We start from the raw sequence: 18,396 nt of genomic DNA on the forward strand, positions 1-18,396 counted from the left end.
GGGGCGGGGCAAAGACTCTCAAAGCTATTCCGCATCGCTTTGTTCTGACCATGTAACTGACCCAGACTGCGGTCAAACATTAGGTCGATGCTCACAAGACCACAGGAGTTCACACGATTACATTATGTATAAAGCATCTGTAAAAAGGCTCCCAATAGCTTAAGCTAGCTCACTCCATGTGTCCTTAGAAATGCTTATAGACCCATATGTATCTGTAAAGAAAACAACGCGTTCCATAAACCCGGTACAATTCCAGGAGTTAACACTAAACACTAATGCATTTCAATGGGATAGTAAGCATTCGCCTCCATACATCAGAAACTATGAAAAACCAAGGCTGTTTTGCACTGTTTACCACATGTGAGATTGTAAATGTGATGAATTAGCATCAAAATTAGCATACATCCTAACAACTTCAAAATAAAAACTTCTTTAAACTTTTCTAGACATGAAGGCACCAAAAACATTGCGGGCCAAAACAGTTTGACAATGAAATGTTTTGTTTCACCAAGTGCCACAAAACCTAGAGAAATAAAAGAACTTTAGAAACTTTGCATTTGCCGTCTTATTAAAAAGAATGCGATAGAATGTTCAGTTAAGTAGCAGTCAAGTGGAAGGGTCTATAATCCCAATAAAATTTATTAATTCACGAACCACTGTTAAAAGTTATATTGAAAGATTTTGGATGTGTCGCTCTGCTCCAACTTAAACGTTGACATCTGACAAAAAAAATTCAATTAGGGCTGCACAATATATTGCAAAAGTATCTTTAGCAGAAATGGGCTAACACAATAATCAATATCGCAACAAACTAAATATACTGCAATAACAAAGTCCTCCATCTGACGCAATCACAGGGACTGAACAGAAACCAACTAAAGAAAGTGTCATCTTGTCCAGTCCAACCTACTGACCTAAATTCAACAACTCTAAAATCCTACTCCACAACAAAGAGGCAAAAGTACTGCAAATCAGCTTTTCCTCAGAGGTCATTTATGTTGTTAGCCATACATCCATATTTTCAACTTGCTTTTTTAGGTTTATTCTTTAGATATGAAATTGGATCAATGGAATTTACAAAATATATAATATAATAATATACACAATATAACAGACATGTTTGCAGTTTAGCTTTAGGTTTACACTCTACAGCAGAGATGATTCCCATCTTTGCTCTTTTACTGAGCTGCAAGTTTCCGTTTATTTATTTAATAAAAAGGGACAATGCATATTTAAAAACAAGACCACCACCACACATACTTGTAAATGTGCAGGATTATAGCCATCCCTGCTGGACCAAAGCAAGCCACACTAGACACATTTCATAAAAACATAACAAATGGATAAGGTACAAGAACGGACACATACCAACATCTCCTACTCATACACTGTGAAACACAGGCTGCACACAGATTCTTCCCATTAAGATCACAGATGTATAGGTCTAGTCATACTCACTCACAAAACGCATACACTCAACATAAATCTATTTACAGGTCTATAGGCTTCACAAATATGACTGTAATCCTCAGCTCATGTACAGAAGCGCAGGCACAAATTATTTTATGTTTAGGTGTGTGGACAGTTTAGTTTGTTTGATAGAAAAGAAAAGTGTTTTCTAAGTCCATCCCAAAAGGGTCTTCCTTGACACTTGCTGACCAATACCTAAACACACTCTTCATTGTAGTAGCAGGCTTAAGCAGCTGTCAGAACAGACTTGCAAGCCACACTGCATATCTGTGGCTTTGCAGCAGGCGTGAGAGACTCAACTACTTTTGCTGTTGTCCTTTAACATAAGTTGACCACATGTTATAAAGCAGCACAAACCTGTTCATACAAGCACTGTAGCTGGCAAACAGCAAAGCTATCTAGGGCAAGAGTCCAAAGAACATACAACGATAAAAAGCTAAAACTATAGAAATGCACGGTCTATTCCAGCACATGGCTTGTGTTAAGTCTCTGCATAGTCCAAACAACTATAGAGCTCGAGATAGATCATCTAACAGTGGAAATCATAGGAAACGTCTGTCATTTTTTTCTGGCCACAGGGCAAAACGTCTATTATTGAGATGCACTAGCCAAAATTATGTAAAAAAAAAAAAGTTAAAAAAAAAAAAAAAACAGGTCACTGGATTTACATGGCCAGTACAAAAGCAAGAGAAATCAGATGATTTAAGTTTGCATGTGGTCACTTATGTTGTGGTAAAGTACAAAGTATAGTGTATTTTATCTTGTTCAATGTTTAACAGTTAATATTTTTGCATAATGTTCCTTGCCAACACCTGCACAGGTGTGAACAACTAGAAAGTAATCAGATTATGCCCATCAGATGTAACGGTTTGCATGTCATTTCAATAATCTGATAACTCCAGTGATCAGATAACGATTAGATTGTTGTTGTGCATGTATACAGCCACTGATCTCTATATAGTGAAAACACTTCTGAAAAAAGCAGAGTTTATTTAGCATCTTAAAATCTACATTGGTTTAACATGAGGCTATTTTCAGTGAGGTGATGACTATTCTTGATTATGTCAGTTATTGATTAGTCAAGATTTATCTGATGATGTATTTTTGGACTTCAACTTTAATATCTTATTATACTATGTTTGTAAACTGTGGTCAATGGCAATAAACCTTTTCTGATTCGGATCCCCCGAATGACAGAAACACAAGTAGGTTGGTATAGAGGTGGGCAATCTATCAAAAATAAATAACATTGCGAAGATTAACACATTTTCAATGGGTTGACAATATTATATCGCCTGAATATTGTTAAACATACTCCAAAACAAATGACATTGAGATTATTTTTGCCACCTTTTAGTGCAGTGTAAATGATTGTTTTTGGTATGATTCATCACATTTCTATAAGGCAAATTTGACACCAGCCTTCTGCTACAAGTCCCTCCCAGCTTCTGCTTTCCGGTTGGTAACTGTCTCTACCCAATCATTAAGCAGGTTTCCACTGTGCAAGAGGAAAAGGAAAAACAAAAAAGTTCATAATGTTCATAATGTCTACTGGGTTAAAAATATCTACGGTGTAGGTTTAGAATGATGGAGGTGAATTTTGGAAAACTTTACCCAGTCCAAATGTAAACAACAAAGTGGCAGTTGACAACACAACACCAAAACTTTATTTAGTGAGGCAGCACAATGGCAACTTCAATGACAGAGGTTTGTCATAGCACACAGCTGTGACAACAACAACAAAGCACAAGTTAAAGCCTTTAAACGTTTCATCCAGGCACCAAAGTACAGTGAGAAACAGATCAGGTGGCCATTTTGATGCTGAAATTAACCAGACTAGCCAGGCACAGCACAGCAGCTACACAGGAAAAACACTGCAACAGAAAACGTGTAATAACAATGAAACAAGCTTGAACAAGTCACAAAGCGAATACACTGTGGTCTGATGTGATGGAAAATGAGCAATAACGCCATCATTTACAGGAGAAACCCCTAATGTAAGAACAAAAGACAGTCGTTTTCATTTGACGCTAGCTTCAGGTTATGTAAACAAGCCCCTGTCAACCTGCAACACATTTTTAGACCATGAACTTCTCAACAAACTCAAAATAGACACTTATATTGGTTAACGCTGCTCAAATATTCAGTCGTTTTAAATACTGTCGCGAAACCACAAGAGAATCATTTTTTAGCTTCCACGGTGCTGCATTCGTGGTAACCAGAGACGACTGTGATGACAAAAACAACGAAATAGAGGCGTGAAAAGGCTGATTTGACACATTTACTGCCGATGTGATCAGCTTCTACAGCTGCTTTGACAATAAACACAGCAGCACAGAAATAGCTAACACTTGGCTTTGCTAGCAAAATCTTGTTTACACAAAAACCTCATTCACAATGAAACTGCGACAGGCTACGACAGGCCACAAACATGACACAAACCATCTGTCTCTCTCACACACGCGTGTATGATCACAGTTACGAGTGAAAACACAACTGTTTAAATGAGAAAAGGATACAGTTTCACCACATCAGTGTCCATTCGTCTTTTGCCCGGACTTGGAGACGACATTTTTGCTATTTCCACCGCAGAACACCTGTTCGTAAACTGAAAACCTCGGATGCGCTAGAAAAATCTAGCAAACAATATTATCCGAAGGTTAACATTGGCTTTGAAAAATGTCCCCCGCTAAATGTCTTCTCGGTCTTCTGTTAGTCCTGCTGAGCTGTAGGATGTTCACTGCTCTGTTCTGACCGGGGCTCTGTCAGACCCTCCGATCACTCCGCGTGCTGCGTCATCACTCAGCGACGCGACGTCATCAGTAAAGACCAGGTTTGTAGTTTTGCTTAGTTTTCCCTTTCAGACCGGGAAAGTGGCATAGGTGGTAGAGTAGCCAAAATCTGTAAAGCGTAACGTATTATACAGTATCATGTTGTATAGTAGAGTAAAACAGTATCTAGGTAAATACTGCAAGCAACACTAACTGTTTGGATGTATATACATTTGAAGCTAATGTAATTGGAAGGAGACAACATTACAAAATGCACAAAGTGTTTTATTTTTTATTACAAAAGATAGACACAAAAATCAGGGGGAACTGGATCCTGCTTGAGGAGCAGTGCAAGAAACATTCCTATCATTTAATATTGTCAATATTTTCAGAGTACTTTTCAAGCAGCATACTTTTCACTTTTACTTTTTTAAATGAACCAACAGATTGATTTTAGATTTTATGGTGTCCATGAACTACAAATTCCATATCAGTGCTTTGCTTGAGATCCAGTGATATTTCCTGTCTTCATTGAACCACATTTAATTTACACATTTCAGTATTGTAGTGGGACAGATATATGGGATTTAAGTTTATAGACCGTAAAGGCCATTACAACATACAACTATGTTTTTTTTTTTTTAATCAACCATGACTAAGATTGAAATGACATCACTTATTGGTCTTTTGGGGTTGCATAACGTTAACTTTATTCAATTTATATGGCCTCAATAAATAAGTGGAACATTTTCAAAGTAAGTGAGATGATGAACCAAGGCCTAAATGGCTGTGTAGGAAAACCAAAAGCGACAGGTGGTCATCCTGCCCCTTATTGTATCCGTCACCACTAGTTCTGCAACCAACTCAAAATCATAAGTGTTTAAGAAACTTCCTATAAGTTATCCGTCCTTTCCCCCTGTATCTACTGCGTTGTAACAACAAAATTTCCCCATGTGTGGACAATAAAGGATTCTTATCGTACTGTATCAGTCACCACTAGTTCTGCAACTAACTCAAAATCATAAAAAGTGTTTCATTTTATTAATACAGCAATCTTTTATATAAAGGTCTTTTCCTTTGCATTTTAGGGTAAATACAATTAGAATTATTCACTGCAGCCCTAATCACAACTACCATTCCAAAATCCATCATAAACGCAGGACTCAAATGATTGCGAAAGAAAACATAGCAGCAAATAATGTCTGTGACATGTATTTTCTTTAATTCAGGAAACCCGAAATAGTTAAAATCACAAAGTGGATATAAATGACTGCATTTGAAATTATGTCACAGGAAGACAAGAAAAAAAAAAAAGGCACCAAACTCCAGTGTGAAATATTAGAAAATCATGGCACATAGTCCCGTGGGCCAGTCTGTAACTTGCAATCTGCAAGTTAACTAATCCAATCTGCTTTTCACATTTATACATTCTTTGTTTTTGTTATATATACAAAAGAATAGTTACCTAAAGTCAAGACAAGTACTTAAACAGTACCACTATTACTTCATAACAATCATAAAAACTAAAAATGCATACTCAAAATACTTGCCTTATGTAAACCATATTGTATTATGTCTAGGGTAATGCCTTATGACACTGCATGCTATTATATATTGTCACCCCAGACCATATACAACAGTCATTTTTCACATTTTTAGATAAAATTGTGAGGCTAAATTGTTCTTCATCTCAATGTGATGAAAATTTCAGCAGACAGTGTATTACAAAAGCTGGAAACCATTTACTGGGACTGAGAAGTTACCTGCCATTGTCGAAATATAGCAAACACTCTTTTAGACTTGTCACGAGCCTAAAAAGGAAACAAGAAAAATGCTATTATAATGACATAAATATTTCACATGCATCAAAGTCTAGTTCAGCGATTTTGGAAAGAAATATCCAATTGCGATTAGGGATGCACGATAAGGGAATTTTCATACCGATAACAGATAACATCTCAAATCAAATCAATTTATTTTTGTAAGGCCCAAAATCACAACAACAGTTGCCTCTGAGGGCCACAGGGAGAAATGAACCGAGGTCTAGGTCAGGCATGTCCAAACTACGGCCCGGGGGCCAAATGCGGCCCGCAGACCAATTTTTGTTGGCCCTCTGGCTTCCTGCTAAGTTGGTCCAAACAACAAAAAGTAGTACCGGTACTTTTTACTGTAAAATTGGAAAAAGTCAAGCATTTTTATGTGATAACAACCTATTATTAATGTTCCAAGTATTAATAAAGGTGTGGAGGCTCATCGAACAAAACTAAATGCAACATTTTTAAGTATTCACTTTCAAATTCAACATTGTCTGGTTGTTTGTGGCCCTCTGCTCCAATTAAGTTTCAAAATGTTGCCCCTTGGACACCCCTGATCTAGGGGTTTGCCACAGATAATGGGAAACCGAGAATTCATTTTTAAACTAACCTAATTTCGTTAATTTAGTTTTAGAATAATTATTTGGTTTATAAGTCTAAATGTGGCCAAACCAGGCCTTTATGAACCCAGATATAACATATAAAGCCTAACAAGTTATGAGGTATCAAGATATCCGGTAGATTAACATCTCATAAAGGTTGGAGGTACATTCATTCTGCTTAGGCATGCTGATAACGTTTTATTTTGTTACGAGTCCTTATTATTCATTCTACAAGTTTATTTGGAGGTTTCCCGTTTTATACAATACAGGGAAAGGTAAGACTGAACTGTGAAAGTGAATTAAAAGTTAGCAGCTGAGTCAGACAGTCCGCTCGCTCTGCATTGGGCTGATAGCGCGTGTGTTTTCACGGTGCAGAAAATCACGAGCAGCACAGAACAGTCATCACCACAGCGGCTCTGACAGACAAACTCCTCTTACATGTGTTCAGTGATGAGAGCTGCCTCGTGTTTTCACTCGTCGTCAGTGAAAACCTTTAGATGACGCAGGGCTGGTACAAAGTGCTTTAGCCAAAATATCTTTCCTCTAAAACATAAAAGCAGCTCGTAATTGTAAAAATGTCCTCCTCTGTCTCTCTGCATTTTTGACTTATAATTATCAGATCAAATTACCGGTGGGAAATTTAATTATCAGATTATCAGTGTGACATAGTTTGCCATTATCGATGACCAATATTATCGTGTACTGTATCTCAAATTGCACTAAAACATTTTCAGTCAACATAAACACAAAAGCCACATTTCGACTGGCCCACACTTTGAAATGGTTCTGTTAATGCCACGTGAGCAACTGACGTCACCCGAACAAACCTAATCATTTCTTAATAAAACCAAAAATTGTACCTGAATTATACTTTTTAATCATGAGGATAAACTAAAAAAAATCTCAAAAAAACATTTAATATTTCCATGTCTGTGTTGCCGTGAGATACATCTAAAGCTAAAGTGAAGAATATGGCAAATAGTCAGCTTTTTCTGCATTGATTTCGCTTCTCACTTTCCCCCCCACACTGCTTTTTAACATCTCTTTATGTAATGCATTGGGTTTGGATTATGTTGGATGATTTATGTACTGGATAAATTGGAAAGGCCTGTAGTTACAGTCACTGGAAATACCTCGGTTTATCACAGGTTCAAGTCAGCGTTTGGTGAGAAATGATTATCTTCCATTTATACTCGCTTTTTGCCATTTTGTTTTTACACCGCCCTTTGAAATGAACCATATTGCTCTGTTTCAGCAATCCAGACAGACACTTTTTTGTGAACCAGTCGAGACATGGCTAAGTCGTCACATCCCCTCAGGAATTAATGCAAGGTTAACTTATAGCAACCAAGTCTAGTGGAAACAGATATTCTAGATAACAAATATAGTTTTGAAGAATTAAACCTAAAAGGTTGCAATTGTCACTAATTATCCCGATCTCTTGGAGATTTATTGTTACACCAACATTCACAACCACTCTAGCATAGTCCTTACTGTCGGCCAGGAAAACAAATCATCAAAATTAATTCAAATATATTCTGGGCAGTGAATAGTTTGGCTTGACCATATCACAAGACTTGCCTGTCCAGGACTACAATCTGTAGCGCTGCAGTTCTTCTTGAGGGGGATGAGCAGGTCCAGAGCAGCTTTCCACCCCTGCAGATATGACGAGCCACCGTCCAAAAAGGAAATGGGGCCTGGGTCTACATTCTCTTTCCCCACTGCCACCCAGGGACACCAGTCTCTGTGCTGAGCCAGTGGGTCAAATACAGTCTTGTGCAGCAGGTCATCCTGTTATTGCAAATTCAAATAAAAACACATTTAATTTTAAGGGTACATAATAACGAAGGTTAAAAGTTTTTTCTTCCATAGAGGGATAAAGATCAGCCCTTAAATTAGCACCAGCACACACCAAACGTTTGCTGTTAACTCAATAAATTATTCTGTACGTACAGTTTTACCTCCAAAAGGATTTGAACTCTTCACCAGTTTTCAGTCAGATCTACCTGTAGTTTACTCCAAACTCCCCTCTGTACGTTTTCTTGTGTTTATGTCTCAAATATGCCGATTTGGCCATTTTTACACTGTATAAATATCAAAATATATTTATGTTCTGTGCTGTTTTTATGTGGCAACAAGTAGAAGATGAATTTCTACCTCATTAGAAAGTAAAAGGTATTCTGTCTACATAAGAGCTGACAGCAAAGCAGTCTGCAACATTGATATAATAAATGCACTTAAATGGATGCCGATTTTGGCTGATTTAAGCACTTTTCTAGTTTTATTGCACTGCTCATTGTTTTTCCCCGACTGGACCACTGGAACACAGCATAGTTGGATAGTGAATGGAGCTCGTTTTTCCTGTATCCATGGAGACGTAGTGTGGCGCTAGCTATGGACCTTTGTATATAAATGTGACTTTTTACACCAAGGCTGAAGAACTTCCAGAGGAAATACATCATCATCACAACACCAAATAAAACCGGAAACGAGGACAAACATTTTGCATGGTGTTGCCATGGCGAAAAAGCATGCCAGTGCTTCCAATGTGTTATAGTCTTGTTGACAAGCCTCAAGTACATCCCAAAGCCACAACAGACTGGAGGCACGTTAGCACCATTTTGAGGAAGTTGCAGTGACGTGGAGGACGAAGCACGGCCCGAGGACCATTTTTGCCGCTTGTTGCTTTAATTTTTCTATCTTAAAAGCTAAATACGTGTGAATTGCCCCTCAAGTATAAATAACGTTATATTGATTGACCCAAAACATACTTAATATCATAGACTTAAAGGTTGAATGGACGATTTTTTTGGCACAAATCTGAGTCTTATTTCCTCGTGGCGTGCACTGCCGATTAGTCCTGCCACGTATCAATCATAAAACGCACCTACTATTCACCTGCAGCCGCGTGCGGCTCTTCCCAACGTTTCCGCGTGTCTAAGCGCATTGATCCATCATAATATAGTTCCCTCAGTGTACGGGACAAAATGAAGAAGGAGAAAGACAGTTCGAGCTGTCTCTGAAGAGACAGAAATCTACGGTAGACGAGCGATGCGATCTGTCGCGCTAATAAACAAACGCACGTGTGTGTTGTATCAGTCCGCACGGGGGAGTGCACATGCGCACTTACGCCTGCGCTCTCAAATCGCCGAAAAATCGTCCATTGCGCCTTTAATATCAGGGCTCTTTTTTACTTGGTAGCATATGCGCTGTAGATGGTGTTACAGTGAAAACAGTGTCTCACTGTTGCGTCACCACATTCTCAGAGGAGACACCCAGGCATCACAAAGACACTTACAATTTCATATTTTTTCCCCGGTCTGAATGTCAGTCATTGGATTTGTTTTTCAACAAAATGCAGTGCAATTATTCATGGATGTTTTGCACTTACAGGACCAGCTGATGACAGGCACAGGCGTTTTGGCAGTGGGCTCTGGGACTCTCCTTGTACTTTACTGCGAGTTGCGGGTCTCTTCCCTTTGGGACTCGGCAGCTCTTCAGTGGGACTGGTGGAATCTCTACTTTTGGTGCGCAAAGGTTGAGGAGAAAAACTTGCGGCTTCACCCTGTAATAAAGACAAATCAAGCAAGTTTATTTGAAGAGCATAGTTCATTCAAACGACTTTAGTCATAAAAATACATTCAAATCACAATACGATATAAAAAAGTTAACAAAAAGGAGGGAAAATATTAAAGATGAACTTAACATGGAATAATTGGTGCGTCGTATGGTTGTTTTTTCTGCAAATACTCACACTCCATGACTTGTATGAATGTTGTGTGTACATGTATGATTGGTGGTGGTTATTTGTATCAGTATTGTCCTATAAACATGCTCTAGAGTTCCTCATGGAATCTCATGTTTTAGTACTCAAAACATTAGTCTACAAAATGCTCTCAACTTCATATCAGGCATTTCTAGTGTCAGGAATTGGTTAAGAGTTCCATCTAACGGCTGCAGAGGGAATTACATAGGAGAGATAAACGAACCTAGTTTGCCCCAGACACTAATGGTCAAAAGGAGTCTGGCTATGATTTATGAACTTAAAACAGCGCAGAAGATCTCAGGGCCCTACTTTTGACATCACAAAAAAGAGGACTTGCTAAACAGGAGTGAATGAAGCTAAATAAAACTCCAGATGACATGATTAAAAGCTCTTTTAGGAATTACCTGGTCAGGGCGCGTTGTGTCTTGGCTTCTCAGTTTCATGCGCCGGGGAGTAGTGGCAGTTGTGACTGGGAAAGCGCTGTCCCCTTGGCCCTCATGCGTCACTGGAGCTGGGCTTGTTGTCCCCTGTCCAGATGTGCTCACAGGGTTTGGGACATTCTCCAAGTCTCCTGCAGTTTCCTCCATTTGATGAAAATTCCACAGGCCTACTTTTCGTTTACAATATGAACAGGCAAGGATGGGCAGGTTCATGGTGCACTGGGTGGGGCTATTCAAAAGAAAGAATTAAGCTTGTTAATGCAGCTTATTTTTTATTAAATTATACTATTATAATAAATTAGTGTTATATATATATATATATATATATATATATATATATATATATATATATATATATATATATATATATATATATATATATATATATATATATATATATATATATATATATATATATATATATATATATATATATATATATATATATATATATATATATATATATATATATATATATATATATATACATATATATATACATACATATATATATATATATATATACACACACACACACACACACACACACACACACAAGTGTATAGAAGAAATAGTTATTTTGTAGTTCCTTGTATGGTTCATTCACATTTCAGGATACTTGAACTTAAAAAGACATTTCCAGGCACATTTTAGGTGCATTTTTAAAATATTATCCATCTATTATTATCGACATAAAACATATATTGAGATAGACTTTTCTTACCTTGCGGCCCATCCACACAGAGCCACAATACACGCAGCCACCTGAACAGCCAAAGGCTCTGAACAAGGGCTATCCCCTTTTTGTTTTTGTTCTTCTTCAATTAGTTGTAATATAACACTGACGACATCTTCTGTCAAAGACTAGAACAGAAATGTGAACTTTTGTGAGGATACAACAGACAAAATATACTTCAGACGTATATTCATCGTTTTAAGTCAAATGTTTGTAATAATAAGACACGACCTACCATGGATTTCAATTGCTCTGGTTTTAAAGCTGGAAGCTGCTGTGCAAGGAGACAAGTGCTGTGAAAACGCTCCAGGAAGGAGGCAAGAAGTGCTGACGGCTCGCAGGCAGGGACCACCCAAATCCGTTCTAAATCAATAATAAAGAGTATAAAGCACATTGGGTTTCAATATCATAAAATGAATCAATGAATCAATAAAATAAAATGCATTACCAGGGCATGGGAAGTCTGGCCAAGGACAAAACTTTTCATGTTGTGTTTGAAGTTGTCTGGAGATTTCTGCAATGCGCGATTCATCTATTCAAAAACAACAAAATCACTTCAATCACTCCTACTTTTTTAAGGAGACATTTGCTTTTTTAGCAAGCATTATAAAGTGGATCATAATTTTACATTAGGTTTATTGTAAACCACAATATTGGCTTGGAAACAGTCCCTTTTCAAAGCTGCAGAACTGATGCTGTGGACTGTCATTTATGCCTTTTTATTTTTGAAAAGTGGCTATGTAGTGACATTCTAGAACTCTACATGTATCACCCATATTCTTAATTTGACAAATACTGTAATCTCAACAAAATACCGGGATGTGGGCGGCGAAATGTGAAAACAGGACAATACAGGATTACACAAACATGCAGGAATCAATCAAAATACAACTTTGACTACATTAATGATGAGTGAACGCCGCAGTAACAAGCTCAAAAGCGTGTAAAAGTTAAGGCGTAATGGCCGATTTTTTGCCGATTTGAGAACTCAAGCGGAAGCGCATGCGCACTTAACCCGTGCGGAAGCAGCGAAAACATGCGTTTGTTTATTAGCGCAACGGATCGCATCGCATCTCTCGTCTCCGTAGATTTCCGTCTTCCGTCTCTAGAACGTCTTTCTCGGTCTTAATTTTGTCCTGTACACTGAGGGAACTATATTATGATAGATCCATGCGCTTAGACACAGGGAAACGTGCTGCTATGCTGGGGACGAGCCAGAATGAGGCTGCAGGTGAGCAGTAGGTGCGTTCTATGATTGATACGTGGCAGGACTAATCGGCAGTCCACGCCACGAGGAAATGAGACTCAGATTTGGCGCCAAAAAATCATACATTCCACCTTTAATTCTGCATAATAACTCCCCTTTAATAAAAGTGTTTTACATACATTTCTCAAAGTCTAGAGTTGGCTGTAGGGTTGCACTGAGGAAGGCCTGGCAGCTGGAGCACTTGAGCATGTCGCACCCAACGTTGATCCATCCGTATCGGGCACATGTGAGCGGAGACAGTGAGCGAGGTTTCCCTGCCCATTTCAGACAGTGCTCTGCTAAGGGAAAGCTCTGCCTTTACAGGTTTGAGTTGTACTTTTAATAAATTCATGGCATTCAGTGTGCAATAACATTTCAACAAGTCATTAGTAAAATAAAGGATATTGAATAGGACTCCACTCTTGAGAAAAACGCTTCTTTGTTTGTTGCTTCACATGGTGCTTGGCCGCTCCCAACTTCCGAGTCCTTTGCATCTCTGTGACTGATAAATAAGTCGAAGGATAATCGATTATAAAATATTTACAGATGAAAATAACATCTACTACCAACAAAAGCCCTGAAATAAGGCAAGGCAATATTATTTATAGAGAACAATTTGCACAGTCATTTCAAGTACTTTAAAAGAGGACAGGCTGAATTAAAACCACATAAAAAGGGAACATAAAGAGATCAAATCCAGTCAACTAGAGGTGGGGTATATTGATAATGTATAATATTGCTATTGTTGTTTGGAGATATGCCATATTTTAGTATATTGTCAATTAAAAATGCTGCAAAATAAGCAGTTAAACAAACTTGACGTGTTCTCTCTAAAAGAAAGAATAATGTGATAATAATGTCTTGCACCGTTTATGGGTTATTATTACAATTATATCATGTTTTATGCAGTGCTTCAACGAGACATTTACAGACATGTTTTAGCCCTTTTTCCTGAAGGTTTGTAGCAAAAACATAGTCTTGATCTATCAGTACGAGTACAAGGCCACATGGTGAAAGTTATTTTAGTGGTGAAAATAACTTTGACACCAAGTCTTTTCCTTAGTACAACACTAATGCACAACTAAGAAAATTACAATTGCACAGAAAAATTGTAAAATCAGTCAACATAATGAGCGAAAAGTCCGACTTTCTTTGTATTTAGGCCAATACGCATTTCATAAAAAGCAAGCAAGAAGTATGACTTTAGACTGCACAGTATTTTGGTTGAACATTTTAATATCATAAAATTGAGGGTCTGTGCGATAATCAGACGTTCGTTTTTATTTCACTAAGTCAAGTAGTTAAATCGGCGTCTTCGACTGAACTTCAATTAATTTAGAATATAAGGATTTCTATGGAACAATAGCAAAAAGTACAAAGCATGGGAATTAATCATGAGTTTAAAATTCCATCGGTTTTAACTCTTCAAACAGCCCAGGTTTACAGCTATGTTTGCTTAATATTTCTGGTAAAATAGCCCAGTTTAATGACAGATTTAGATTACGTTTACTCTTTAGTAGTCACTATGGTGAGTAGATCTGCAAACTAGCTTGGCGTATGATCCAGACTTCCTCCCTTTATTCAGCAAAAATGACATGCTACACGGCAAGGACCAATGTATTGATTAATTGCAGTTTCATAGCGTTTGTCCCATGTTAACTCCAGCATGCTTTACACAGCCATCACATTTGGTACATTGTGATCTCAGTAGCACAGGCGCTGCGAGGCACTGTGTCTGCGAGCCACCTCCAGACAAACGACAGTAAAACAAACATAAAAAGGCATCAATCGTCACCTTTTGGCCGTATTTTCAGTCGAGGACACCCCTTCGCTCAGGAGCGCACGTACTTTCTCCGGAGAAGCGAAGGATGACTTCGAAAAATTGGAGTTACCGAAGCGCTCCGCACGATTACCGCCGACAGCCGCCATGTTCAGCCATGAGGTGCTGCCCCCCCCCGGAAAAAACACCCAAGATAATTAGTTCCGCTTTGAGAAAACATAATTTGTGCATAATATGTACACTTATACTGTTCTCTTATCTTTATAACTTGATCTGATTTGATTATTTACATTTGATACATTTGTGTCGTTGTGTAAACACCACCAATTTTAGTAATTCATATTGGCAAATTTAATAACAGTGTTGCCAGAGTTACTTTGAAAAAGTATTTAGTTACACATTACCAGATTTTTTAATGTTCAGTCTAAACATTACTTTTATTTATATAATTGTATACATTGATCACACGTATTTATACACTTGCTTTTACTCAGATGATATGATTTATTCATTTTTTTAAATGAAGATTTCCGAGCGGCTCTGATCATGATTTTGTGTTGTGATTGATCAGCTGTGCACTGCTGTTCTCTGATTGGTCCTTAGCGTGGTATGACGTATTTCCGGTTAAGTCTGGAATAAGAAAGCGCGGCCACTTCTGGGCACTACCAGTGTGTGTGTGTGTGTGTGTGTGTGTGCGTGTGTGTGTGTGTGTGTGTGTGTGTGTGCGCGCGTGTGCGTGCGTGCGTGCGTGTGTGTATGCGTGCGTGCGTGCATGCGTACTGGAGTAGACTAAACACCCTCCCTCTGGAAAATATGTACCACGCGAGGGCGGGGAGGGAGAAAGGGTTAATTGGAGAATGCAATACACTCGAAGAAAAGGTCAAATACGCTGGCATTTTGTCGAAAGGAAAGGTAATAAATCTTCTAAAAATGCAGAGGAGAGACGTGAGACAGGCAGCAATGTTTAAAGAACAGGAGGACGGACAGAGAGTGAATGAAGGGAAAAAAGGGGGTCTGGAGTCACTTGGAGGGCAGGGCTTTACCATTTCCTTGAGGGCGACTCCAACTGCTCCGCCTCCATATCCTGGGGAACAGAATTCACAAAAATATGGAACTTCCTTCGGTGATTCAGTGCAACACAAAACAATGAACGATTTCGCCACCGCTTTCACGCAAGTGCCGATTTGAACTATTGACTAGAAGATCCATGCCATCTCCCCAGACATCTGTTCTGCCCCAAGATCCTAATGTTAACACCTCTCCTGTTCTCTACAAACTCTATTGGGATCAATTACATACCAGTCTTTCCATCCATATCCACAAGGTCCGGCTGAACCTCATGAAATGCCCGTCAAGGCCCTCCTGTGGTATTATCTATCTCAGATTACCCCTGCCAAGAACATTTCTTCTAAATAACCTTTTTACATTTTATTTTTTGCCTGCGCTTCTGCTAATCATTTCTGTGTTTTAGACCCATTGGATCTCTGAGCCACCTGGATGTGGTCTGCTTAACACTGTTACAACTCTTGAGTCCGGATTGGTAACACACACGCTTACATGGCTTTTTCAGGATTACTGGGTATTCCTTAGTCCAAGAGAGGGAGATTGGTTTATGCGGTAATTCTTTTTATAGGATGTATAGTAGTAATAGGCATTCTTTTGTGGGACGCATCTGAAAAACATTGGACATGTAACCGTTATGTAACCGTTAGATACAGATCAAATATGACCTGACTAACGGAACACACATCTACAAAGGAAGAACTTAAGGCCATCACCAGAGCTGTTGCTCCTCTGAAGGGATGCTCTCCTCCCAGTTACAGAACCCCATGAAGATGACCCCATCAAGCTAAGCATAAACAGTGCACCTGTGCCACAATTTTTGTGTCCCCTCCGAACAACTGCAGGACCAACCCATGGTTTGGGAGTAATAGACAGCTCAAAGAAGATGCAGAAATGATCAGACAGAGCAGCATCGACCACATTGACGTTTGAAATATTAACCCCTTTGTAATTAGAAGAACCAGAGTGTTCTCTTTGCTGTGGGTGGGGCCACTCAGAGTCCAAAAGTTTCGAGGACAGCATCAAGCTCTTTAGCCTTTCTGTCATAAATATTATCCACTTGAACATTGAAATCATCTCTAATGACCTGTCTGTACATATAACTGAAAGCATCTCAGTAAAATGATAAATACAACTTTGGCAGTGCTGGTTAAGCTTGTATAAAACAATGGAGACTGTTTTAGCTCCATACTAAAGGATACATACTGAAAGGGTCATACTGTGGGGGTAGGAGGAACTCCTGTTTGACACAGTTTTGAGCGGAGATGACTTCATCATTGTTGACGTCAACCATCTTAATATCTGTTTTGATCAGACTTTCAAGATGGTTGGGGAAGCCCATGGGTGAAAGTGGAGATGAAAATGAGAGTGAGGATTCTGTAGTGGGAGTAGATGTTTTAGGGGCGACCCAGGGCTGGTCTGAGAGCAGGGGTGATGACACGGGCGATGACGGGCCTGTTACAGATGGGTCCAAGGCCTGTGATGAAGACCGTGTAGGAAAGAACTGAACTGAATCCTTTGCAGCAGTGAAGATTGTTGCTCAAATCTGGGGCTTGAACTCAAAACCTTTAGTCAGAATGTCTTCATTAACGTGTTAAACATAAACCCTCAGACAAGAAGAAATGTTCTTTTTACTTTTCGGTCCAATTCAAAATAGTATTGAAGAAGAAAGTGCAGATACTGCTCTAAAAAGTCAAAAGTATCTGTGAGTTTCTATGGGGAAAGCAAAGATACCTAAAACTTGTAATTAGGTTGTTACTTTTACTATTGTACGTTGGTAATAAACACAAAACACACAAAAATCTACAGAAAACACATAGAACAAAAATAGTATACTGGTAATTGGTGTAGTTTTAGAAGATATGACCAAAAAAAAATATCACTTTTTACATTATGACAGAGCAAAGAGTTAATTACAGTTACATCACACCAGGAATTATAACATTTGAACTGAATGAAAGTTCAAATGATATTTGAAAAAACAATGTTTGATGTAAAATTTGTAGAGAATATCTGAGTTTAGTTTGAACAGTAAAAGTTTGAACAATAATACTTTGTTGCAGGTGAGTTAAACAAAAGCTCATTTGAACCACAACTCAATATTGTGTCAAATGTTTTAATAAATCATTTTTTTCTCATATGAGAAAAAAAAAGTACAATATTGTAAGTGAAACTTAATTTCATGTAAATACTATAATTTCTAACTCGATAATCAACATTTTTGTTTGTATTATTCTGGATTAATTTTAATTGTTTTCAATATTTTTCAAATGATTATCTAGTTTGAATTAGTATTAGTAGTGTTAGTATTGATTTTTTAAACAACCCTCAAATATTAATAAATAAATGTATTAGTTAAAAAAGGCACACATTTTATCCTGAACTGTGTAGGAATATGGATACAGAAAAACACCTTTGATCTATAATCGTCATTATTTTTTTCTGTACCTTGTTTGGTACATTTTGTTTTACATTTTGACCCTTTGAACGTTGTTGTAGTAATTTAAATGTCTATATTCACGGTTTAAAGATAATAATGAAGTCAATTGTAATAACAAAATTATTATGGCCTAATTTTCTTTTTTCATGATTATGATTATGATCATTATAATTATTATGATTATTTTTAGTGGTTGACATGCACTTTGACCTCGGTTGTTGTTTAGTTGTCACGCTGGTATCCGGTATCCGGGCACTCCAATAACAACG

At 38.0% G+C, this 18,396-nt stretch overlaps 2 protein-coding genes across 2 annotated transcripts in view; both read right to left on the minus strand.

Moving 5' to 3' along the window:
• Nucleotides 1-4,215, minus strand: part of ube2h (ubiquitin-conjugating enzyme E2H (UBC8 homolog, yeast)) — a 33,426-nt gene extending 29,211 nt beyond the window's left edge. The window contains exon 1 of the mRNA XM_072455208.1: nt 3,990-4,215. Coding sequence (XP_072311309.1) covers nt 3,990-4,042 — 53 coding nt within the window. The 5' untranslated portion in view covers nt 4,043-4,215. The remainder of the gene's footprint in view (nt 1-3,989) is intronic.
• A 1,231-nt stretch (nt 4,216-5,446) lies between these two features.
• On the minus strand, nt 5,447-14,794 carry zc3hc1 (zinc finger, C3HC-type containing 1). The gene is made up of 10 exons (XM_072454224.1): nt 14,641-14,794; nt 13,252-13,347; nt 12,986-13,137; nt 12,048-12,131; nt 11,835-11,962; nt 11,588-11,727; nt 10,828-11,092; nt 10,049-10,222; nt 8,239-8,448; nt 5,447-6,052 (listed from the first exon to the last, which is right to left on the minus strand). Exons 1-10 carry the CDS (start codon nt 14,772-14,774, stop codon nt 5,984-5,986), a joined length of 1,452 nt encoding a protein of 483 aa, XP_072310325.1. The 5' UTR covers nt 14,775-14,794; the 3' UTR covers nt 5,447-5,983.
• Nucleotides 14,795-18,396: the final 3,602 nt, after the last annotated feature.

The sequence above is a fragment of the Eucyclogobius newberryi genome, unplaced genomic scaffold, assembly GCF_026437365.1.
Source record: "Eucyclogobius newberryi isolate DKJ021-1_F unplaced genomic scaffold, fEucNew1.0.hap1 SCAF_2, whole genome shotgun sequence".
NCBI lineage: Eukaryota > Metazoa > Chordata > Actinopteri > Gobiiformes > Gobiidae > Eucyclogobius > Eucyclogobius newberryi.

Bases quoted from the DNA above. Each gene is read 5' to 3' on its own strand.
- zc3hc1 (XM_072454224.1), bottom strand. From the start codon at position 14,774: ATGGCGGCTGTCGGCGGTAATCGTGCGGAGCGCTTCGGTAACTCCAAT. The intron at 13,138-13,251 runs AATATCCTTTAT...CTTAGCAGAGCA, and splicing joins TCAAGAGTGGAGTCCTATTC to CTGTCTGAAATGGGCAGGGA. The intron at 12,132-12,985 runs GTATGTAAAACA...GTTTTTGAATAG, and splicing joins AACTCTAGACTTTGAGAAAT to ATGAATCGCGCATTGCAGAA.